The sequence below is a fragment of the Phocoena sinus genome, chromosome 8, assembly GCF_008692025.1.
Source record: "Phocoena sinus isolate mPhoSin1 chromosome 8, mPhoSin1.pri, whole genome shotgun sequence".
Lineage (NCBI taxonomy): Eukaryota > Metazoa > Chordata > Mammalia > Artiodactyla > Phocoenidae > Phocoena > Phocoena sinus.
In genome coordinates this window covers 63,249,237-63,273,064 of record NC_045770.1, presented here as the reverse complement: position 1 = coordinate 63,273,064, position 23,828 = coordinate 63,249,237, and the positions used below count along the sequence as shown (strand labels likewise).

At 48.0% G+C, this 23,828-nt stretch overlaps 1 protein-coding gene across 2 annotated transcripts in view; it reads left to right on the top strand.

Moving 5' to 3' along the window:
- The window catches only part of TRIM66 (tripartite motif containing 66), a 64,832-nt gene extending 43,322 nt beyond the window's left edge, over nucleotides 1–21,510 (top strand). Inside the window, exons 12-22 of one of the 2 annotated variants that reach the window (XM_032641434.1) lie at nucleotides 12,510–13,031; nucleotides 13,192–13,384; nucleotides 14,842–14,902; nucleotides 15,355–15,529; nucleotides 15,844–16,133; nucleotides 16,548–16,674; nucleotides 16,958–17,032; nucleotides 17,427–17,579; nucleotides 17,994–18,212; nucleotides 18,949–19,002; nucleotides 21,409–21,510. In XM_032641434.1, the coding sequence (XP_032497325.1) occupies nucleotides 12,510–13,031; nucleotides 13,192–13,384; nucleotides 14,842–14,902; nucleotides 15,355–15,529; nucleotides 15,844–16,133; nucleotides 16,548–16,674; nucleotides 16,958–17,032; nucleotides 17,427–17,579; nucleotides 17,994–18,212; nucleotides 18,949–19,002; nucleotides 21,409–21,420 (1,881 nt within the window). In that variant the 3' untranslated portion in view covers nucleotides 21,421–21,510. Of the gene's footprint in view, nucleotides 1–12,509; nucleotides 13,032–13,191; nucleotides 13,385–14,841; nucleotides 14,903–15,354; nucleotides 15,530–15,843; nucleotides 16,134–16,547; nucleotides 16,675–16,957; nucleotides 17,033–17,426; nucleotides 17,580–17,993; nucleotides 18,213–18,948; nucleotides 19,083–21,408 lie in introns of those variants that run through there. The other variant, XM_032641435.1, reaches the window with a different exon arrangement.
- Nucleotides 21,511–23,828: the final 2,318 nt, after the last annotated feature.

Here is a 23,828-nt window from a genome sequence, read left to right as displayed (position 1 = left end):
CTCAACCTTCCTGGTACTTCCACTCAGTCCTGTACCTGAAGCTCTGTCAGCTATTCTGTATCCTTCCAGCCTGCACCCTCGGTCCTGCAGCATCCCTTAGGCTATACAACTCCAGTTCCACTAGTTGTTCTGTGTACCTACCCTTCATCATGTTTCTCCCAGTAGCACCATTGCCATATATGTCTTAGATCAGTCTAACTCAGTGATACTTGAGAAGAGAATTTTAAAAAGTAAGAGATGGCAAAAATGAAGTGTTACCTTGGAAATCCCTTGAAGTCTGGGCAGGCCTCTGGTACTAATGGCTTTTTGTCTATGCCCATCCTGCCCTATCCTTTTGAAAATTGTCTGGCCTAGAGGCCATAGAGATGCTGTAAATTGGTCCTTTGTGGCTCTTAGTGGTTTACATTCTCACACCTGGGGTAGATACCTATCCATCCAGCCATCCATCTATCCACCCATTTATGTATTCACTCAATGTTCAAAAAATATATGTTAATCTCCTATTATATGCCAAATATTTTTCTAGGTGTCAGGCACACATTGGAGAATAAAGAGTTTCACACTGGAGCTTATGTTCTAGTGGGAGAGATAGTTAAACAAGCAACAACAATAAAGTATGATAAAGTGCCGTGATAGTCATTGAGGTGTATAGAAGGAGCACCTAACTCTGGGAGAAGAGGCTGTTCACAGACTTCCTAGAGGACATGATTTTAAGCTGAGATTTGAAGGAGGAGAAGTTAGGCTGGTGAAGGAGGGACGGGGGAAAGGATAGAATAAATAGTCAAAGGGAATGGCAAGTAGGAAGGTCCAGAAGTGAGAGAAAGCCTGGGGTACTTAGGGGATTTCAGATGATTTGGCTCGGTAGGAACATGAGATACACTGGAGAATGGGAGTGATTGGAACCAGAGTGGTTGGAAGGCCTTGTAAATTATGCTCTGGAGTTGGGATTCAGTCTTGGGGGTTGTGAGGCGTGAATGAAGGATTTCTAGCAAGGAGGGACATGGTTTGAATTAAATTTTAGAAAGGTCACTTTAGTTGTAGTAAGAGAGACCAAAATAGTGCAGAGGAGAAATAGGAGAAGTTGAATGAAATCAGGTAATGATGGGAATGATGAGGCAGCAAGGACTTCAAGAGATCAGATCACAGGAGCTTTTGGGCTTGGAGTCTGACTGGCAGTGGGAAGTGAGGGAAAGATAGTCCAAGGTGTGTCTCAGCTCACTGAGTTGCCATTCACCTGAGATGGGAGCATGGGAAGAAAAGCATATTTGGGGGGGAGGAAAACGTTAAGTTTTGAATTGTTGGTGCTCTCCTGTGGAAGTTACATTATAAGATGAATATAAGATGAATGGAAGGCAGCTAGCTTTAGAGGTCAGTAGGAAGCATGGGCATTGCCAGTGCTCAGCTGGTAGTGGGAGCCATGCTAAAAATGCTTCTGCTTATTTAATGAGTCTCAGTTCTGCTCCTCCACCCAGTACAGAGGAAAGGAGGTGAGCCACACGCAAGCATGGAGTCTGTGCTGCCTGTGTGGGTGGCCCACAGGGCGCTCTGAGCAGTGAGGGGAGGGATGCTGCCCTCCTGTGTGGCTGCAGGGTGGCAGTGGGGTTAAAGAAGATCCTAAGAGCTCTAACTTCTCGTTTTGAGCTGCCCCTGGCCGTTAACCTGGGTTCATGCAGAGGTGTGGAGGGGCAAGTGGCCTGACATTTTTCAGATGTTTTATAGGCTTCTTTGTGGCTTGGACTCCCAGAAAAAGGAACCTCAAGGTTGCCATCATGGCCCAGAGGAACCTTTGGGTCTACTTGACTGAGAGAGGTACTGCTTATACCCAAAGCTCCTGAAATAAGAAGAAGGGCTTTCTTTTTGAGGGAATTCATTGCCTTGAGTCTGGGATCGGGCAGGTTGGGGGTATGAAGGTCAAGGTTACCAAACAACATTTTGAGCATCTTATCATTGATTGATAATACTTTGTATAGCATTTTCTACTTTTTTCATAGGTTTTTACAAGGATTATTCCATTTTATCTCTTTGTTTATCCTAGCAGTCCTATGAGGAAGCCACTCTCTTACTCCCCTTTGGAAGATGTGGAAACTGAGACACAGAGAGGTTCAGTGATCACCTAAGAGTTACACAGCCAACTATTGGCAGTGTTAGGACCAGAGCACAGGTTCCTGCCTCAGCCCTGTGTTCAATGATTAGGTTAAATTGCCTCTCTCTGTGCACTGCAGTGGGAGAAGTAGGACTCCATGTGGCCTCTCACCTGCTGGGTTTTCCTATCTTTATACTCTCTGAAGTAGCCTGAGGCCTTGCTGGGGAGAGGTCTTAGGACCCAGCCTAGTTTGGTCTCGGCTATCTTTATCTGGTAAAGGCATTTAGCCCCCAGCCCACTCCTCAGCCTGTACTGGCCTGTGAGTGCCGGGGGACATCAGAAGTCTATCTGAGGCCACAGATGAGAGGAACCTGTGGCTCCAGGCACCACTCTGTGTGTTCCACAGGGACCTAGTCATGCTCGGAGCTGCTTCGTGTCACCACATGGAGGACTTCTGTTACAGCTGAGCAGCTGTGCACAGGTACCTAGGAGCTAGTACTAAATAAGCTGATGGTGAAAACAGATTGCTGCTGAAAATGAGAAGTGAAAGTTCTAGAATGGGTTTTCTAGCGGCTTGAGCTCTGCAGTCTCGGGAACATTTTATCCCACCACCTTCCCTGCCTCCAGCAGGATGTTTTTGTATGAACTTGGACATTGGTTTGGCACCAGCTGTTACCTAAGCTTCCTAATCTTGGTTCAGCCACTCTGAAGAAAGACAACTCTGCAACAGAACCCCTTTAAATCCCAAGTGAAACTGGAAGCCGTTCCGATGGCTTCATTTCAAACTTAACTAGTCAACTGCTGAAAAATACACACATTCCTTTCCTCAAAACACTCATGGAGTCAAGGCTGTACACGTCACAAAGAGCCCTATCTGAACCCCAGTTCACTTGCAAGAGGGACCTCTTTTCTGCTCATAATGTGGCCCCAGATCTTCAATAAAGGACTTTGAGGCCACCAAGATGCTGCTTAAGGCTTGAGAGGAGTCTTTGATGTATTTTCAGCAAATGATACAGAAGTAGTAGGCATTCCTGTGGTCCAGATTATTAAGAGTGATGCAGAAGAGTCAAGGATACTGACTCAGATGAATAGCGTTTATGCCATTATCAAAGCATTTTGATGCCTGAGCTCTTGATTTGATTCTTAAAACTCAGTGAGATTTACATTAACCTCTAGAGGAGGAAATTAAAGCCCAGAGATGGAAAATGATTTGCTTAAATACATACTCTAAATCTTGACATAAGTGAATACTAGGCATCCCGCCTTCACAGTCTCCAAATACACTACTACGGACCGGGTCGTGGGTTCTCAGCCTTAGCAACCTTCTTTTCCTCATAGTCTGCCACTGACAGCAGCGTTTCTCAGAATGTTCCCAGGGCCTGGTGTGGCTTTCTTAGGGCATAGCCTGTGTCCAGTTAACATGTGCAGAACTGTACAGAGATGTGCTCTGTCCAACAGAGCTAACACTCCCCAGGTCTGGCTCCCTGAATTTTGTACTCTCTAGGAAGCCTGTCTCCTTCATTCTGACCTGATTTTATTCACAGACCAAACCCAAGCTCTTTGTCTAGGTCTCTTGGTTCATGTGAAAACAGGTTCTTGTTCCTAGGCCTTAAATTTCCTTAACCCAGCCTGGGAAAAATACCTCTGGCCTAATTTTTCCTAGTCTCCAAAATTTGGGTTTTGACGATTCTACCCATTCTGGCTTTTACTTCAGATTTACTGGAATCCACTTATTCTTTTCCTCTTCCTTCCACCTCAGACTCTGGGATCCTCTTTGCTTTTTCCATCTTCTTGTATCATCAGGGCACTGGGCAGTCTTCATGTCTTCTCTCTTCACCAGCCATGATTGTTTTCCCATTTGACTTTGGTCAGTTAGCAGATATCAACATAGTTACATCTACAGCAATAGCCTCACTTCATACAAGAGTATTTTGTTGAGCTGGAGGGGCACTCACCATCAGCAAGAGCAACTTTCCTATTAAAAATCAACTTGTGAAACCACTTGCAAGAAAAGTTAGTTCCCCCCTCAGCTGTCCGATTCAGCTGTGTCAAGATCTCCTGCTGTTAAACCAGTCTACTTTATCTGAAGCTGTTGAAATTCTCAAATATCTCAAGGATTTAATTCACAATTCGATTTACCTCCATCCTTGTCTCCTTATCTGTTTCTTCAGCCAGGGTGAAGGCCTTCAGTATGTTTCCAAAACATGACACATTGGTCTCTTCTTCTACTGTACATTTACATGGTGATGAGTTTTTGACAAGTTTAACTTCTAGAACAAAAACCTGAAAGCAGAAGTGAGCAGGCAAAGCTTCAGAGCAGCTACAAGAACAGATGTCACAAACCTCACTCGTTATATTCTATATGCGACTATAAGCCTGATCTAGTCAGCATTCTTTTTTCTTTCTTTTTTTTTTTGGCGGTTCGCGGGCCTCTCACTGTTGTGGCCTCTCCCGTTGCGGAGCACAGGCTCCGGACACACAGGCTCAGCGGCCATGGCTCACGGGCCCCGCCGCTCCGCGGCATGTGGGATCTTCCCGGACCGGGGCACGAACCTGCGCCCCCTGCATCGGCAGGCGGACTCTCAACCACTGCGCCACCAGGGAAGGGAAGCCCCTAGTCATCATTCTTGATCTAGCAAGCTTAGTTATATGGTTTTCTTTGGAAATTTTTAGTTTTCCTATATTATAGCAGTAAGCAGAGTAAAAGCAGGAAGGCAGAACTTCTATAATGGCAGCTAACAACAAGGGAGAAGACAAGAAACTTCACCTGGAAATGTGCCACAATGTGAAGTCATTCACTGAAAGGACAAGCTAAGCCCTACATTCCTAGAAGTTCCCTAAAGCACCAATGAACTGCAGAACACCCCAGCAATAGAGGTTCATCAAAGTTCTTTTACATCACTAAGAATTGGTCTCATTAGGCAATCATGTGCTCTGTTTAGTAAGACAGGGTAGGGCGCAAAGCCTTTGAAAAATACTCCCCTTCAAAAGAATATTTTAAAGCTAACTGCATTTTGTTATCGAAAGAGATATGTTTCAGATATCTGGAAAATTGACTTCTGTGGAACACCACCCTATCTGTGCCACTTTATCCTCAGCAATATTATCTTTCTGTAACAACCTGAAATTTGTATTAAACTCAGGGTATGTGCACCAAGTGTCTGTTTATTGACTTCTTAATCACATCATACTAGGGCACTAGCTTTCTACCTAATGGCACAAAATCAAGACCAGCCAGCGGATTTCTAAGGCTGGGCCCAGTCTTGGATTCCTTTATAAGCTTGGAAAATTTGGGTAATCACTCTGTGTCTCAATTTCCCTTCCTGTTAAAATGAAAGAACAATGTTTTCTCTGAATTTTGACAGCATCTTGTGGCAGTCATTAGAATGGCAATATAGGCACATTGAACTCCAGAAAAAGATCTGGGTGGTGAGAATGGGGAGAGGAAAGGCAGCAGGTAACAGAGCACAGATCAACAGGATTAGATGGGTAAAGGACTACATAGGTGACTAGGAGAAGAGGTTGAAAGTCATACGATTTAGACAGGTCACAGGTCAGGCAGGTGGCAAACAGAGATAAAGAGACAGAGATAAAGAGATAAGAGACAAGGAGAACAAAGGGACAGGGACATACAATTTGGGAGGAGAGAAAATTAGGGGCACGTGAGCAGATACTAGGTCATGGAGGTAAGAGGGAGCTCCCTTCATACGTCAAAGATGACCTGAGCTGATGACCAGAGTATGTTTTTGGCATTTTGGACTTTTCTTCCTCCCTGAACTAGAAAATAATTTATTTTTACTTGCAAACCTCAAAATACTTATTTTCCCTCATGAAATCTGAGGGTTTTATATGTGAAGATGAAGTCAAGGTGCCAGTTAAGCTTGGCGGTGTCAGTGATTGCCCTATACAGACTTTCCAGGTGGCCACACGCTTTCACATTCTCTCATTTGACCTCTGAACAATCCTGGGTGTTGGAGAGGGCAGGTGGCATCATCTCCATTGACATATGAGCTCCTCCTGTGTGTGAGGCACCAAATGTCAGACAACTTGGTCACATTCCCAAGTTCTTCTCCAACCCTAGTATGTTCTCAAGAAGACTCTTCCTTACAGGCCCTAGAGACTCAGCCTGCTTTCCTGGCCCTGAAAGTTGGCCCTCCCCTTGCCCCTACTCACCTTGTAGCAGGGTAGGATGGAGGGTCTCAACTCCTCTCTTTCTTCCTGTACATGAAATAAGGACCTTTTGTTTTAGTATTTTGTAGCTCTTCACTCCAGAGAGCCAGATGAAGTATCAAAAATAACTAACACACAGCATAATGGGTTCCAGAAATGCCACTGTATTTGCATAGCCTATAGATATGGGACTGGGGCCGGCTTCCTCATAGCACTCTCTCTGAGTCCCTTCTCAGAATTTCCCTATAGATGTTTCCCAGGTTCTTGTTACTGTTACCAGAGCTTTCTTTACACCACTTACTGATAGCCTTGGCCTCCTTGAGATTGGCTGTAGATATGGACAGGAAAGAGACCAGTCTAGTCTTCAGTATCTTAGGACATGTTACCGACCTCATGCTGTCTGCTAGGTGTTGTGGGAGCAGGTCCAGCAGGCACAGCTCAAAATAAGCTGCAACAGAGTTTCTATAATTCTTCCATGGCTCAATCTGCATGCCCTCTCTTTTCTATCATTATATTAACTCACATTTCATGATGTGCAATAAGTGATCAGGAAAGGGGAGTCGGTATCATACAAATGTGATCTCTACCCCTAATCTGGAAAGTTTTGAGTTTGGGGATTTAATCTTGTGCGTGTCTTGTGACATACAGCACCTGACTGTTATTACTCAGAATGGCCCCAGAGGGATTTTGGTGCTCTTAATGCTTGGCACCAAGGACCTCACTGAGAGTCATGTATGTAGATGAGATGACTGCATTAAATATACATGTCAGATAGGGAAAAGGTGAAAGAGTCCAGCTCAAAGGATTAGACAGTCATATATTACAAAAGGGAATACAATGATCATTGGTTATTCTTATCCAAAGATAAGGAAATACAGCATATTAGAGAGCTATGTTAGTGCATTACCAGGACAACAAGAGGACGCCAAGGGATGCAGGCCAGGGCATGTTTGAGATGGCCCTTGGCCTCTGGCCTCAGTCCCTTAAGCTGGGCTCTATGCCTACTTTATTCCACTTGGTTTGAGCATTCCCCCCCATTGCTTTTTCTCCTCACCTTTCTTTTTTTTTTTTTTTTTTTTTTTTTTCAGTACGCGGGCCTCTCACTGTTGTGGCCTCTCCCGTTGTGGAGCACAGGCTCAGCGGCCATGGCTCACGGGCCCAGCTGCTCCACAGCATGTGGGATCTTCCCGGACCGGGGCACGAACCTGTGTCCCCTGCATCAGCAGGCGGAGTCTCAACCACTGCGCCACCAGGGAAGCCCTCCTCACCTTTCTTATCTTGGGACTTAGACTATACAGCAAATTGAAGGCTTTTTATTGAAGACCATTGAAATACCAAGAAACATATAAAAAGCAAACTTTTCTTTGGAGAAATAAAGGGTATTTAGCTCATCTACTTTTAAAATTAAGAATAGAAAATATAAGCTTTACTAAAGCAGTTAAACAAATAATAAGGGAAAAGCGTTGGGGGAGAAGAAAAAGAGATGAGAAGAAAGAAAAAGAGGAGAAGAAGAGAGAAAAGGTCAAGAGAGACAAAGGGCAGGTGAAGGAAGGACAAAGAGATGGAAGAACAGAATGTGGGAGAGATCAGGGAAGGGGGTGAGCACAGAGAGGGGCAGAGGCAAGCAGACCAGAATGAAGAGTGTGGCTTTGGTGCCAGAGATCTGGATTCTAAATCTATAAAAATCCTATGTCAAATATCGTACTTAGTGGTGAATAGTGAAAGGATCCCCCTGAGATGAGGAATGAGAGTAGGATGGCTACTGTCACTACTTCTATTCAACCTCATACTGGAAGTCTTAGCTAGTGGAGTAAGGCAAGAAAACCAAATGTAAGCAAAGGGAGAAATAAAACTCAGTAGTCATAGGCGACATGATTTATATGCACAGAAAATCCCAAAGTGACTTTAGTAAGGTCCCTGGATGCAAGTTCATGAACACAAACGAAGAGAAATGGAGATTTATAAAATTATGTTTTCAATAGCATGAAAAACTGCAGATGCCCTTCTGAGCTTCATTTTTTCTCAGGTGTAAAATTAGGGCTACGACAATAATAACAATAACAATAATGGCAGCAGCAGCTGGGATTTACTGCGTACCTACTGCCAGACATTGCTCTAAATGTTTACATGGATTGTTTCTTTTAACCTTCACAACCCTTTAATGTTTGTTGTGAGGATTAAGTGAGGAAGTATATGTAAAACACTTACAAATTGCCTTGTGTATAATAAATTCTCAATAAATTTTAGCTATATAAAAATAGGCAGGGACTTCCCTGGTGGTGCAGTGGTTGGGAGTCCGCCTGCCAATGCAGGGGACACAGGTTCCAGCCCTGGTCCCGGAGGACCACACATGCCACGGAGCAGCTGACCCTGTGCGCTACAACTACTGAGCCTGTGTTCTAGAGCCTGCGCGCCACAACTACTGAAGCCCACGTGCCTAGAGCCCGTGCTCTGCAACAAGAGAAGCCACTGCATTGAGAAGCCCGCGCACCACAACAAAGAGTAGCCCCCACTCGCTGCAACTAGAGAAAGCCCGCGCGCAGCAACGAAGACCCAACACAGCCAAGAATAAATAAATAAATAAATAATTTAAAAAATAGGCATTATTTTAGAGAAACTTATAGACTTAGTTGTTAGTAGAACTAAGCTGCTATTCATTTGGCTTACAATTTGTGGAATAAACAGTCATGCATTATTGTTGTTTTAAAAAAATTGTGAATAGCTCATTTTTTTTTAACATCTTTATTGGAGTATAATTGCTTCACAATGGTGTGTTAGTTTCTGCTTTATAACAAAGTGAATCAGTTATACATATGTTCCCATATCTCTTCCCTCTTGCGTCTCCTTCCCTCCCACCCTCCCTATTCCACCCCTCTAGGTGGTCACAAAGCACCAAGCTGATCTCCCTGTGCTATGCGGCTGCTTCCCACTAGCTATCTACCTTATGTTTGGTAGTGTATATATGTCCATGCCTCTCTCTCGCTTTGTCACAGCTTACCCTTCCCCCTCCCCATATCCTCAAGTCCATGCTCTAGTAGGTCTGTGTCTTTATTCCCGTCTTACCCCTAGGTTCTTCATGACATTTTTTTTTTCTTAGATTCCATATATATGTGTTAGCATACGGTATTTGTCTTTCTCTTTCTGACTTACTTCACTCTGTATGACAGACTCTAGGTCCATCCACTTCACTACAAATAACCCAATTTTGTTTCTTTTTATGGCTGAGTAATATTCCATTGTATGTATGTGCCACATCTTCTTTATCCATTCATCTGATGATGGACACTTAGGTTGCTTCCATGTCCTGGCTGTGGTAAATAGAGCTGCAATGAACATGGTGGTACATGACTCTTTTTCAGTTATGGTTTTCTCAGGGTATGTGCCCAGTAGTAGGATTGCCGGGTCATATGGTAGTTCTATTTTTAGTTTTTTAAGGAACCTCCATACTGTCCTCCATAGTGGCTGTACCAATTTACATTCCCACCAGCAGTGCAAGAGGGTTCCCTTTTCTCCACACCCTCTCCAGCATTTACTGTTTCTAGATTTTTTGATGATGGCCATTCTGACTGGTGTGAGATGATGCCTCATTGTAGTTTTTTTTTTTTTTTTTTTTTTTTTTTTTTTTTTTGTGGTACGCGGGCCTCTCACTGTTGTGGCCTCTCCCGTTGCGGAGCACAGGCTCCGGACGCGCAGGCTCAGCAGCCATGGCTCACGGGCCCAGCCGCTCCGCGGCATGTGGGATCTTCCCGGACCGGGGCACGAACCCGTGTCCCCTGCATTGGCAGGCGGACTCTCAACCACTGCGCCACCAGGGAAGCCCCTCATTGTAGTTTTGATTTGCATTTCTCTAATGATTAGTGATGTTGAGTATCCTTTCATGTGTTTGTTGGCAATCTGTATATCTTCTTTGGAGAAATGTCTGTTTAGGTCTTCTGCCCATTTTCGGATTGGATTGTTTGTTTTTTTGTTATTGAGCTGCATGAGCTGCTTGTAAAGTTTGGAGATTAATCCTTTCTCAGTTGCTTCATTTGCAAATAGTTTCTCTCATTCTGAGGGTTGTCTTTTGGTCTTGTTTATGGTTTCCTTTGCTGTGCAAAAGCTTTGAAGTTTCATTAGGTCCCATTTGTTTATTTTTGTCTTTATTTCCATTTCTCTAGGAGGTGGGTCAAAAAGGATCTTGCTGTGATTTATGTCATAGAGTGTTCTGCCTATGTTTTCCTCTAAGAGTTTGATAGTGTCTGGCCTTACATTTAGGTCTTTAATCCATTTTGAGCTTAGTGAATAGCTCATTATTTCATTTATTCAGCCAAGCACTGCTCTTGCGTCTAGAAATACAGTGGATAAACAAAACAGACAAAGTCCACACTCTAATGGAGTTTACAGTTTAGTAGGAGAAATAGATATTAACCAAATGGTATCACAGATTGGGCTATGAGAATAAGGTCCAGGAGTTATGAGAGCATAAAAGGGGGGAGCTGGTCTGGGTTAGAGCGAAAATTCACGGGTGAGCTGAATTCAGAAGGTAAGTGGAACAGGGGCAGGGCTAGGAGAATGTTCCATGCAGAAGAAGCAGTCTGTCTGAAGAGAGAGGTTGCATGTTTCAGGAACTGAAAAATTGTCTGAGTGGCTGGAGTTCAGAGAATGAGGAGAGAGCTGTTGTATGGACTGTGGCTGCAAAGCAGGACAGGGAAGAGGTCATCAAGGCCTTAGGAGCCTTGTTGAGCATTTTCTCAGTGGAGCGCAGTACAGTTTTATGCAGAGGACTGATGTGCTCAGATTTGTGTTTTGAAACTATTTCTCCACTGAGGAGACCACTACTGTAGTCTGGAAAAATATGAATGTGTAACCCAGGCTAGGACACCAGCAGCAGAGAGGAATAGTGGGAATATTTGAGAGATGTTTAAGGGGTGGAATTGATGAGGTCTGGTATTAGCTTGGGTGAGGGAGGAAGGATGCTCCACTGTTGTCTTCCTCCTAGGATCCAGCTTGAAGAACTGGGTGACTAGGGTGACATTCACTGAGGTGAGGACAGTCTTTCTTCACTGTTAATTAGCTTTACTAACTTCATATGGAAACTTGAGAGGGTATTTGAAGTATTTCTTTTCCTGTGGAAATCTGAATGTCTTATTCATGGGAAAAAGAATGACAGGTTTATAACACTGATTTTGGAAACTTAGAGACATTTACTCCTTGTTTCCCCTTCGTTTTTCAAAAGATGTCAAATTATTATATCTTTTGTCTTAAAAAAAGGCAAGGATATCAAACGTTTAAATTCCTGAAGGTTGCATTTAGAACAGGTCTTCCCACCGTCTCCCCTCCATCAAATCTTTCTCCAACATGAAAGACTGAAATGGATTCAGTGCAGTATCTATGTCTTTAACTTCTTTTTATCAAGCTTTTAAGTCTCTTCTGCCTAGGTCACCAAGCAGTTAGAAACGAGAAAGGGATTATGGGAGTTGGAATATTATTGCCTCCTCCAATGATTGTCCATATTAAGATTTAGCTGCTCTGATGTTCTCTGCCTCTGGTTTAGAATGTCTTTGGCAGGTATAGCAGGGCTAGAAAAGACCTTCACATCTCTTGGTCAAAGTCTTCAATCTGATGCTGGTGGTGCTGGAGTTGATCTGAACAAGGCTGTGAGAAGGCTCTGGAGTTTGACCCAGGTTACCCAGGACTGACTGGGGCTCCCCAAGCCTTGGCACTATCTCAGAGAATGTCTGCAGCAGATCAGGGTTTGAGCCTTCTGAACTTCCTCCCATTTTTATGTAGCAGAAACTATCCTGTAGGGCCCCCAGAAGGGAAGAGAGGCCACTAGTGCGGTAGTCAGAGGGGAATGTGAAGTGGGAGGGTAGTCCTACAGTCTGACCCTTTGCTTAGGTACTGGAAAGGGGGTGAAGGATGTGGCTGATAGTGTGTGTGTGTATGTGTGAGTGTGTACCACCCTCAGGTCAGGTGGTAGGCTGTCCCTCTCTCTCTCCCTCTCTTCGTCTGTCAGTCTCTCTCTCTCTCTCACACACACACACACACGCATGCACACTAGTGTCCTCAGCCGTGCCTGCCTCTGTGTCATAGCCCACCAGCCCCCTTGGTGTAGGGCAATGGAAATAGGACTTCTTGTGCTGTCTGAGTTCCCTGCAGCTACGAGACTCTGAGGCAGAGTGAGATCTGAGCATGGAACTCTTGTGGGCTGCCTCTGTCCTCTCCCTCCCACCATCCTAGATAACAGCCTGACTGTCCCCTGTCTTCACTCCTGCAGCACTCCACTTCTGTGAGCATCATGGGCTTTTCCAACACACTGGAGATGGAACTGTCATCTACCAGGCTGGCGAGGACCTTAGAGCCACAGATCCAGAGTGCGAGCAGCCTGACAGCTGCCCCACCCCAGGTGGTACCAAGCCTGCTGAGTGGCCCCTCACCAACCGTGTCCAGCGTGGTGGGCGGTCAGAACCAGGCTATGCCCAGCCTGACAGCCAGTCACCTGCCGACCATGCCCAGCCTGGTGTGTGGCACACCCCACTCCATGCCCAACCTGATGAGTGATCCCTCCCAGGCCATCACAAGCCTGGCAAGTGATCACTCTCAGACTGGGCCCAGCCTGATGTCTGGTCCCACCCACACTGTACCAAGCCTGGCAACTTGTCCTCTGCAGAGCGTGCCTCCGGCTTCTAACATGCAGTCGGAAACCGGATCCAGCTGCAGTCCTGGCTCTGGCCGAACTGCAGGGAGCCTGTGCCCTGGGGATGGGGCTGACCCCTCCCTGGGGAATGCCTTGTGTAAGGTAGGTCTTGGGGAAATGCCATTCAACTTCCTCTGCTCATCGCTGGGCAAAAGGGTGGCCCCTGAAGGCTTTATTCTGGCCTTAGCTTAACAGCTCTGTGACCACCGACAGGAAAAACATCTGATTTCTTTGATTCTTGTTGGCCTTTCACTTTTGAAAGATGGAAAGTGAGGATTCTACCCGCTTCACTGACTCTCTGAGACAAGGCCCCACAGCCCCTGGTCCGGACACTACCAAGGATTTGGCTATCCCCTCAGAACTGGAGGAGCCAATTAACCTCTCTGTGAAAAAACCTGCACTGGTCCCAGTGGTCAACAAATCCGTGGCCCTGCAGCAGTACCGGAGCCCAAAAGGTGAGACTCAGCAGCCTGTCTTTCGTGCTGACCACACACTTGAGCAGATGGGCTCAGCACTGCCGTGAGACAGAGGTCAGCAGAGCTGCTCTGAGCCTGAGGGAGCAGTGTTTCTCTCGGGCTAAATTCACTTCTCCCCCCAGAACTGACTTACTGATGTCTGTTCTGTTTCCCTCACTGTGGCCATGACTGATCCAGGCATGGCCAGAAATCAGCCTCCTTGTAAAATTCCCCATGCAGAATTTCGGGGGTCTGGGTTATAGGTAAGGGGAAGCAGGAAGAGCACATTCCAGAAGGGCTAGCCTTGGCAAAATATTTTCGGGGAAAGAGCATGTCTGACTTTGGAGTGTGATAGATCTAAGTTAGCAGACCTGCTCTATCTCTTTATGTTTGAACCTGGGCAAGATACCTAACCTTTCTGAGTTAGTTTCTTTCTCTGTAAATGGGGCTAATCATAGCTACTTCATAGGCTGTTGGGACAAATAACTACAGTGAAATCATTTGATGACTTACTCTGTAGTAACAAGAATTTGCCTTGCACCTGGCATTAATGTAGATTTGTGCCTCACAGTAAAGGGAATTTGGACTGGTGGAGGTTGGCTCTGATTCTCTTCTGAGCTACCCACACCCCTTCTCAAATGCGGCTAGGCTAAGGCTCCTTCCTTCTGGAGAAAGTGAGGGAGTTGGGAAGTTAGCAACTGCCTAGTGAGCATTGGGGGCCTTCTCATTTCAGTGTATGATTCATAAATGTTTAGTGTGTAATGATCAGTCTATTTCCTACATACTTAATAGATGAAAATGAAACAATCTTTCTATTTTTTTCCTCACACTGGTTCTTCTTAACTACACAATAATGTAACCCCAAATTTTAAGCACTTAAATTTTTGAACCCTGCTGGCCCATGGAAAGTGCTCAGGACAGTGCCTGGTGCTGAGTGGGCGCTCAGTAAATGCTAGTGTCCTCCTCTTTCCCCACACTGCTCCCTGCCCATCTGCACAGACTGCACTTCTCAGGGGAGGGTTCCTGGGAGCCTCTTGCCCCTGGAGGGTGAGCTGGATTCTCAGGCTGTGCTGAAATCCCAGCACTTGGCTGAAAAGGCAGGGGTTGGACAGAATGACTCCTTAGAGCAGGTGACACCAGTGTATGTATGGGGAACAAGTGGTTCCTGAGCTCATTTTGAAGGTGAGAAGCTGGCCCCTTGGCACCTGACCGAGCCCTCACCCCCAGGCAGCCTCTGAGTGTTACCTGTGTTTATCTTTTTAAAAGAAAGTGGCCTTCCCCCCCGACCCCCGCTCAGGAAGGGGAGATATGGTAGGATTGTCACCACTATGAGTGATTACAGTGTTGGTAACAATGGTGTGACAGGTGTGTGGCCAAAGCATGAGTAGAGATATGAGTAGAAGGTGTGGGTGACAGGGTGTGTTATCATAAGTGTATTTGTTTGTCTTTTGCCTTAGAGTGTGAGAATTTTGAACAAGGAGCCCTAGGCCTGGGTACAAAAGGGAACCAGAGCATCAGGTAACAGACGCTGGGCCCACGCTCCCTCTCTCACCCTCCAACCTCATGTCCTGGGAGGTTGGCACAGGAAGTGAGCATCCTTGATGACTTAACTAGAAGCAGACGTTTGCCTGCAGCTGTCTTCTTCAACCCCCAGACCCTGGGGTCGGGTGTGTGGTTGGGTGTCTGGGATGGTTGTGGGAGGATGTCCTGGCTCCTGCGCCGTGAGGCATACAGTCTGTGTGCAGTCCTCCCTCTTCGGGGACCCCCCCTTCTTTGATCAAAGGGCTCCCAGAGGTTGACAGGACCCGGCCAGGCAGAGCTGGTAGCAGGGTGGAATAGGGGCCTGTAGACGGTTGGACTGAGGAGATCTTGAGCAGCAATTCAGTTGTGGGATCATGGATGAGCCTGACTTAGGGGTTGGGGCCAGAGGAGGTTCCCACCGAGACCCAGGGATGTCGTTCTTGCCCTAGACCCTTCAATAGTGAGCCCAAGATTCCCTATGTGCGACTGGAGCGGCTCAAGATCTGTGCTGCCTCCTCAGGAGAGATGCCTGTGTTCAAGCTGAAGCCACAGAAGAATGAGCAGGATGGGAGCTTCCTGCTGATCATTGAATGTGGCACTGAGTCCTCCAGCATGTCCATTAAGGTACCACTTTTCTCTGCCTTCTCCTTGAACCTTGGCCCAGCCTAGGAGCCTCTCTTTCCTCTCCGCTACTGGGAGAATTCTGGCTCTGGCATTGTTCTGAGTCTCTGAATGGGGCTGTAGCTTGGCCAGACCTTGTACCCTGCTACAAGTGGTCTGTGAGCTGCACACTAGGCGTGAGCTGTCCTGGTGTTCCTGGGGCTTGGCTGTCTTGGGGTCCTGGAATGAGTCGGTGCCCAGGGCTTGTCGTCTTTCCTCTCCCTCCCTCCACAACTTGGTGCCGTGCCCTGACTGCTCAGACTCACTTCTTCCCCAAGGTCAGCCAGGACCACCTGTCTGATGCCATCCAGGCCCCAAACCTGGGGGGTAGAAAGGTCACTGTCACACCTCTGGCTGGGCAGCGGCCACCAGAAGTGGAGAGTGCATCTCCTGAAGAACACAGGCTCATTCCTCGAACCCCTGGAGCCAAGAAGGGACCCCCAGTACCAATAGAGAATGAGGATTTCTGTGCTGTGTGCCTCAACGGGGGAGAGTTGCTGTGCTGTGACCGCTGCCCCAAAGTGTACCACCTTTCCTGCCACTTGCCAGCCTTGCTCAGCTTCCCAGGGTGAGTCATGCCAACCGCAGGCCAGGCCCACAGAGCTCCCTCAGGTGGGCTTCCTCCCCTCTCTGGGCCTGCATGAATTACAGGTCTGTGACTTCGTGGCGCTATAGCTGTGTCTTCTGCACACAGACAGGTGGATGCTTCCCTTCCTCCTCTGTTCCCAGCTTCCTCCTGTCCAGATTTGTCCCTCTACCCCTCTCCCAGCCCCTTGCTAACTCCTAGTTTTCTGGATTCACTAAATCCTGAGTTACTAAATTTCTTTCAAGCTTGTGGCTAGGAAGCCGTTCTCTACAGGGCAGGGCTAGGGACTCAGTTTCTCATGTCACCACCCCCCAAGCTTGTCTTGGGGTAGTGGGACAAGGGAGGGGGCTCTGGGCGATGTGCTGAGGGCTAACTTGGCCTCACTTGCCTCTTCAGGGGAGATTGGGTGTGTACCTTGTGCCGCAGCCTGACCCAGCCTGAGATGGAGTACGACTGCGAGAACGCCCGCTATAACCAGCCTGGAGTGCGGGCCCCTCCTGGCCTGAGCGCGTATGACCAGAAGGTAGGGAGGGGTCTCTGGGGCAGCCTGCCTGTGCCCATGGGAGCTGAGTCTTTTCTGAGGGGGTGAGAGGCCTCTCTGGATACCTCTCTTTTGGGCTATGCCTATGGGGGTTCACTACAATTTTTCTTCTGCCAGCTGTTTTCCTCTGGCCTGGGAGGCTGAACTGTGCCTTAGTATAGCGACTCGTACCCTGTGGGACAGAGCCATCAGGGTCGCTATCGTTAGTCCTTACTGAGGTGGGCCCAGAACGAGGTAACACGGTTGCCAACTCTGCTTTCTGCAGAAGTGTGAGAAGCTGGTACTGTCCTTGTGCTGCAACAGCCTCAGCCTGCCCTTCCACGAGCCTGTCAGCCCGCTGGTAAGGAAAGCCTCACTGCTTCTGCCGGCTACTGGACTTGCTGCTCAGAGCGCCCTCGGCCTGGAGCAGATCATGGCGGTGCCCAGGGTGGGCTCAGAGCGTGGCCACTGGAAGCAGGAGTAATTTGTGCATGGCGTAGGGGACCCGGGGGCCGTGGCCACTACAGCCCCTCAACCAACAGCTGCTGCTGCGTCAGACCTGACTTGACATGTAAACCACTCCTCCTTTTCCCTCTCTCTTTGTCTTTTCCCTCCACACGTTTCTTCTTGCTGCCTTTGTCTTATGTTCTATTATTTCCATTCCAACTCATTCTCTATCTCTCCTTCCTTCTTATCCTTCGCTTTTCCCTCTACTTCTCTCTTCCTATTTGCTTCCCCTTCTCTCCTCCCGCAAGGCCCGGCATTACTACCAGATTATCAAGAGACCCATGGACCTGTCAATCATCCGGAGGAAGCTGCAAAAGAAGGACCCAGCTCACTACACCACCCCGGAGGAGGTGGTATCAGACGTCCGCCTCATGTTCTGGAACTGTGCTAAGTTCAATTATGTATGTCTTCCCTGTTTTCCCTCTCCCCTATTTCCAGTGACCCCAAGACTGTCATGGCTGGACAGAAGTGTCTGGTTCAGGCCTGGGCTGCCAGGAGGAGCTGGGAGCAGACCTCCTGGGGCCTACTGCAGTGAATGTTTATAAGCTCTTTCCCACATCTGGGCCTCAGCGTGGACTCAGGAGGAATATGGGGGCTGCTAGTGACTGGCCATCTGTGGGTAACTGTCAAGGGTCACGTCTGCTTTAAGAGCTGATATTAAACTGGTTATCCTGGGCCCTGAGGAGAAAATGTAAAGTTCCAGACATCCCGGAGACCCAGCCAGGCTTTGCGCTCTCTGTATAGCTCTTGAGGGGCCTGGAAGAGATGGGCTGGTGGAAGGGGGCCAGACCATCACTGCTCTCCTCCCCCTTCAGCCCGACTCAGAGGTTGCAGAGGCAGGCCGTTGCCTGGAAGTGTTCTTTGAGGGCTGGTTGAAGGAGATCTACCCGGAGAAGCGGTTTGCTCAGCCAAGGCAGGAGGACTCAGACTCTGAAGAGGTGTCTAGTGAGAGTGGGTATTCCACTCCCCAGGGCTTTCCATGGCCCCACTGCATGCAGGAGGGCATCCAGCCCAAGAGGCGGCGGCGACATATGGTAAGGAGGTGCCGCCAGCTGGCAGGCAGGTGGGTGGGTGGTTGGGCTGGCAGGGGGGCACCCACGCAGCATGTACAGAGTAACCTGAAGTGATGCTGCTCGGGTGGTACGAGAGAGTGGTGACAGTGAGCCCTCACTTCCAACCCCTTAGCCTCAGACAAAGGCAAGGCAGTGCAGGGCTCATCAGCTCCAAGGACTACTGAGGCTCAGAACCCTGAGACGTGGGTGTACCTGGCCAGGGTCACCCAGAAAATTAGCAGCAGGACCAGGCCTCCTGACTCCCAGCTCAGTGCTGGTTCCTCCACACTGATGCCCATAAGAAGAGAAAGACCTGGTCTCAGTGCCTGATCTCAACTTGGGTTTGAGGGAAAGGGAGAGTCTTTTCAGCCCCTTGGTGTAGAGAAGGAAGGAGAGGTTCTGCTTGGAGGAAAGACATCTAATCTGACCTTTTGTCTGGTCTCACCTGTGCAGACCTGAAACATCAATTCAGTGCTATTTAATTCTGCTGAAATGTATTGCCTGCCCACCGTGTGCCAGGATCTGACTAGCCATCCCCGGTGGTTTGCAGCTCTTGGTACACAGTGTTTAGTGGCTTCAGTGAGTTTTGCTGTTGCATTCCTGGGGTGGAATAAAACACTTTGGCTCTGGGGAATCCCAGTCTGGACAGTTGGCCTTTTCACATTGATAAACCCTACACGGGGCCATTCTGATGCCAAATATTTTTTTCTTCTTTCAGGAGAATGAAAGAGCAAAACGAGTGTCGTTCCGCCTGGCCAACAGCATCTCCCAGGTGTGAGGGCTGGAAGGAGACCAAGTACTCCGGCAGCTGGCGCCCCGTCCTGTTGACCACTCCTCCCCACCTTTCAGCTCATTCTCTTTGGATTGTGGATGTGAGACAAGTCTTGTTGAGCTTGTAGTGCCCTTCTTTGCTGTTTGCATCTTACAGCATTTATTTGGGAGCCATAGTGCATCCACTACAGAGAGTAAATAGCAAAGAGGGGGGTGTTCCCTATTACCAGAACGATCAGTTGTGTAGGGTCCACTTGACAAGACCAAGCCCAGTTAGGCTCGGAAGGACCAAACTTCCTTGGTGAATTCTTTCTGCTGAGGAAGGCCGACATTTCTCACCTTTCAGTGTGTAGGGCTCGGGAGCAATGTATATATCTGAACTCCTTCTGGGCCCAGAAGAGGGTAAAAGAAGGGAGAGAGGTTCTGACATATGGCAGGCCTGTGATCCCTGGCCCAGCACAGCCAAAGACTGTCACTGTTTGCCTTTGTTTGGCCTGCTCGGACAGAGGCACCTGCCCTGCACAGGGCAATGAGGCTTCTAGAGGCCATAGGTCTCAACTGGTGCCTATTCGGGTTCTAACGGTTTTCAGGGTATTTGTTTTTCATGCCCCCTTTCCTGATGCTGACTTAGGTGGCCGCTGTGAAGCTCTGGATGGTATGGCATTCTTGATGGGGCTGGGTGGCTGTGCAGAGACCACTTACATCCTTAGGCTCCGATTTCACTGGCAGGCTTAAGAAGATGTTAACTTCAGAGCCTGCCATCTGTGCCACTGCTTTGGTGTCAGAACCTGCTTCTTAGAAGTGATTGTCGGCGGCCACCCCTTCATTATGTCCATTCAGAGGTCCAGACCCTGAGTTCTGCTTGGGAAAACTATGAGGAAGCTGCTGTCTGCTTCACACACAGAGGTTCCAGGCCAAGGAGAATGACCCACAACCAGCTCACTCTGCTGGGTCTCTCCTCCTGCTTAGAGATCTTAATTCTCAGCTTCTCCACTTCACAGAGCCAAAGATCAGAAGTGAGTCCTCTGACTCGCCTGCCCTCAGGCTGTCCACAGCCCAGAAAAAGCCAAGACTCTGCTGGCAGCCCTTTTTTAGCTGGAGGTTGGAGAAGGCCAGAGGGACCAGCAGGAGCCAGACCTAAGCATTCGTGGAAGTTCTATCTGGCGTGGAAAAGGGGAAAACTGAGAGGCGAGAAGCCTCTTTGGTGTCCTTTGGTGACCCTGAAGCGACTTCAGGACTTTATTTCTCCTAGAATGCAGAGAGAAGTGTTCTGGAGGTCACAGGCATGGGAACGGAGCTCCAGGCTGCATTTCGGATGGATTGTTGTGGTCTGTGCAAGGTGTTTGGGAGGAAAAGGCGTAGGCAGGTGCTGGGGGTCAGGCCACTTCACGAGCAAGGGCTTGGTTGACAGGGAACCCATTGCTGGTGTTGGCTTGGCCTGGGGACGGCTCTCCCTGGTCCTGTCATGGCTTAGCTAATTTCAAGGGAGCCGTAGGTCATGGCTTTACTTTTGCTAAGAGATGCAGTTTATTTGTAGGGCCCTTGTTAATGGGATAATTTTGATCAGAGAAAACATTTCTTCTCTCCTTGTGAGTGGATGGAACTGCTCGTTTCTTTTCCACCCAGGCTGAGAGAGCATCTTCACTTCAAAGCAGACTGTGCCCACTGACTTGCCATTCTTTCACCAGCACATGCCAAGCTCTCCTAAGCAGATGAACTTCCATAATCCTGTTTTCTAGTTTGGGGTAACTAAGTCTTGAATAATCCAGTAGCCAGGCGATCTTTGCATGTAACCCTCTACTCTTTGGAGCTCACATGACTTTACGGTTTGGGCTCTGACCACTTCCCTTTCAATTTTCAAATCTGTTTCTCTGTTTAGTTGGCTTGGCAAGGTTCTCTCTGTAATTACCTCATTAATTCCTCCTCTTGGTCATCTTTCCTTTATGTGGCCCACCTTCACACCTTCTCTGAATGAGCTTCATCAGTGTTTTGTGTTGGGCAGCTGGGTGAGGGCTATGACAGGCTCAAACCCAACTGACATCTTTCCGCAAGGCCAGCTAGAAACCACAAATATGAAGGAAAATACCTAGTTAAGTGCTTGGCTTCACTTCTATCAGTGAAGTTCCCAGCTTGAGAGTAGCCTGCTGGGCCAGGGGACCTTAGTAATGTGGTAGAGAGTCACATATTCCCTTCCCACCGCAGAGACCCTGCATGCTGAGAAGCTCCCTTTAGGCACCTGAGCAGTGGGGGAGGGGTGGGAGGTAGGGTGTCCTTTCCTCCAAGGGTGCGAAGCCCCGGCCCACCATCCCTACGTTGGTTACCCCACAACAGTGCCCTCTCCTTGGCTTTTCCTGTGTACTTAGCACCAGTGTTTTAACTGCCGGTTTTGTTTTGTTTTTGCATGCAGAAAACAACATGATGTTTCAGAAGTTGAACAAAAGGCTACTAGCTGAGTGACTGACTTCACTGGCTCTTTGCTAACATTTGAGCTAATCCTGTTTTTGACTTATTCCCATAATGGCCCCATTGTGGAGTCAGTTACGTCCTTTGGTCATTGACAAAGTCATGAAATGGAAATACAATGAATTCTGGATTCTTATGGTACAGAATGCAGTCCTAGAAGAGAAATTGGGTTTCTTGGGTATACTGAGAAACAGAAGAATGGAGTGGCTTCGGTTGATGCAAAGGAGATTTTAGTGCACTCTTCTAGAAAATGGGTAGGTTGGCCTTGCCTAACTTCCAGCAATTGCCAACTGCCTGTCTTTGCAGGTACCCGCTCCCTAGCAGCGCCACCAGATCCTCTGTAGGCTCTGCTCCACAGAAGACCCTACCATCAACCCTGGCGGACTCTGGCTCTCTGTACCCATTTCTGGCAACAGGTCTTTGCCTTGCCTCTAAGACCTACACCTCTCCTTGTTTGTTCCTGGGCTCTGCTCTGCTTTCTGTCTCACTCCATGGTGTCACCTACAGTCTTCTCTCCTGAACTCCTGAACTGAGACTTTGCTCTTTTTGGATTACCATCCCCTATGCTTCCTCTTCTCCCACTCCTCCACTGCTATTAAATTGCTTGCTCCTTTAGCCCAGTTCCAAGACCTTAGCTTTCTGTTCTCCCAGTCTTTCAGCTTTCTCCTGGACTTCTTCCTCTCCTGAGCCTAAACCCACGGCCCAGGACACACTGATGGTTTTGTCAGCATCCTGAACTTCCTCACCTCCTCCGACTCTTGCTGAAACTATCAACCATTCTCCATTTTCGGCATCAACCTATTTTTTGCTCCCTTTTTCTGGGCTCCTAAGCATGAAACATTCAGAGTTGACAGTCTCAGTTGGGCTCTCAGTATTGATTGGTGTGTCTGTGACTTGTTACTACTCTGCTTTCTATCCATGCCCTTCATCTCTGCTGTCAGCAAATGACTGGCCTCATTGCCCGCTTCACAGAAGAGAGGCCCTAAAGCAAAAACTTTGCTGCCCGTGTGCTCCTCTCCCCCTCCCATCCCTCTGCGTCTGTATCCCCCCTCAGCGCCTTTCCGGTTGCTCCCGTTTGGTGCTCTATTCTTGAATCCTACTCTGTGTCTTCCAAGACTTTGCTCCATTGCATATCCCACTGCTCCCATTGTCCAGGGTCTTCAACCTCCCTCTCCATTGGTTACCTCCACATAGCTTACAAACAAACAAAGTTCTCCCCAAGATTACAACAGAATTTCTTAGAGTCTGTTGCACTTACAGTTTTTTCCTCAATAGCCAAGTTTCTTTAAAAAAAATCTGTTCATTGATTTCTTCTTCATCACTTTCCAATCCTCTATAGATTTTCGTAAAAGTCACCAGTGACCACCCAGTTGCCAAATCAAGCGAATACCTTTCTGTCCTCAACTGTCTTGAACTCTCTACGGCATTTCACATCATCTGCCACTTCCTGTTTGAAAAACCCTCTTCACTTGGCTTTCATGACTCCACAATTCTCTGGATTCCTCTTACCTTTCAGCCACACAGGCTGAGCCTTCCTTGAAATACTGACAGGGGGACACATCTGCAGCTTTCTGTGGTCTCTCCTCTTCAGGAGTAGGATAGGCAGGAGGGAGCACAGCTGCCCCTGCTCCCTGCCCTCTGTGTCTGCCTGTTCTCTTTGAGTTCATTTCTTCTCCTAGACTCAGTTCTCCTCAAACAAGCATGTGTATGAGCTCTGCTGGGAGGACACCATCTGTGATTCTTTCTGTCTGTCTCTCCCAGTGCAGCACAGAGACAGATTTTAGCCATGTTTGCTAAGAGGCCCTATATAAATCAGCCCAAGAATGTGGATTGGATCTTACCAGGAAGGAATTCGGTAAGCTGGATTACCCAGCTGGTGGGCAGCTCATCACCAGGATCCTCATACCAGTTAGAGCCTGCCTTGGTCGGTAAGGTCTTGGAATCTTGGTAAGCATGTTTCCATGCATGGTTCAGTTTTGCTAGCCAGGAGGAGAATCCTGGCAGGGGTGGGTGTCTGCCACTGATAACATTCTGACGGAGGGAAACTGGGCAGTGCTGTGATTCATCACTTGCTTGGGGTTCAGCTGGGGTCAGCCTGGCCCCTTTAGCCGGGTCTTTCCCGTCTGTTCTGGTCACCACCACCTGCTTGCTCCAGTTGTTCCTGGAGCTAGAGGCAGATGCCAGTTGTTTTCTTGGAGGCAGGAGGGTATGGTAGAAAGATATCTGATTTGAGATGCTGAACATCAAAATTTTGGCTCTGCCAGTTGTGAACTGTGTGCCCTTGGGTACAGTTTCCCCATCTATAAAGCTGTGGGGAGGAAGGATGGTGAAAACAGTGCTCTCTCAGAGGCTCTACAGCTCTAA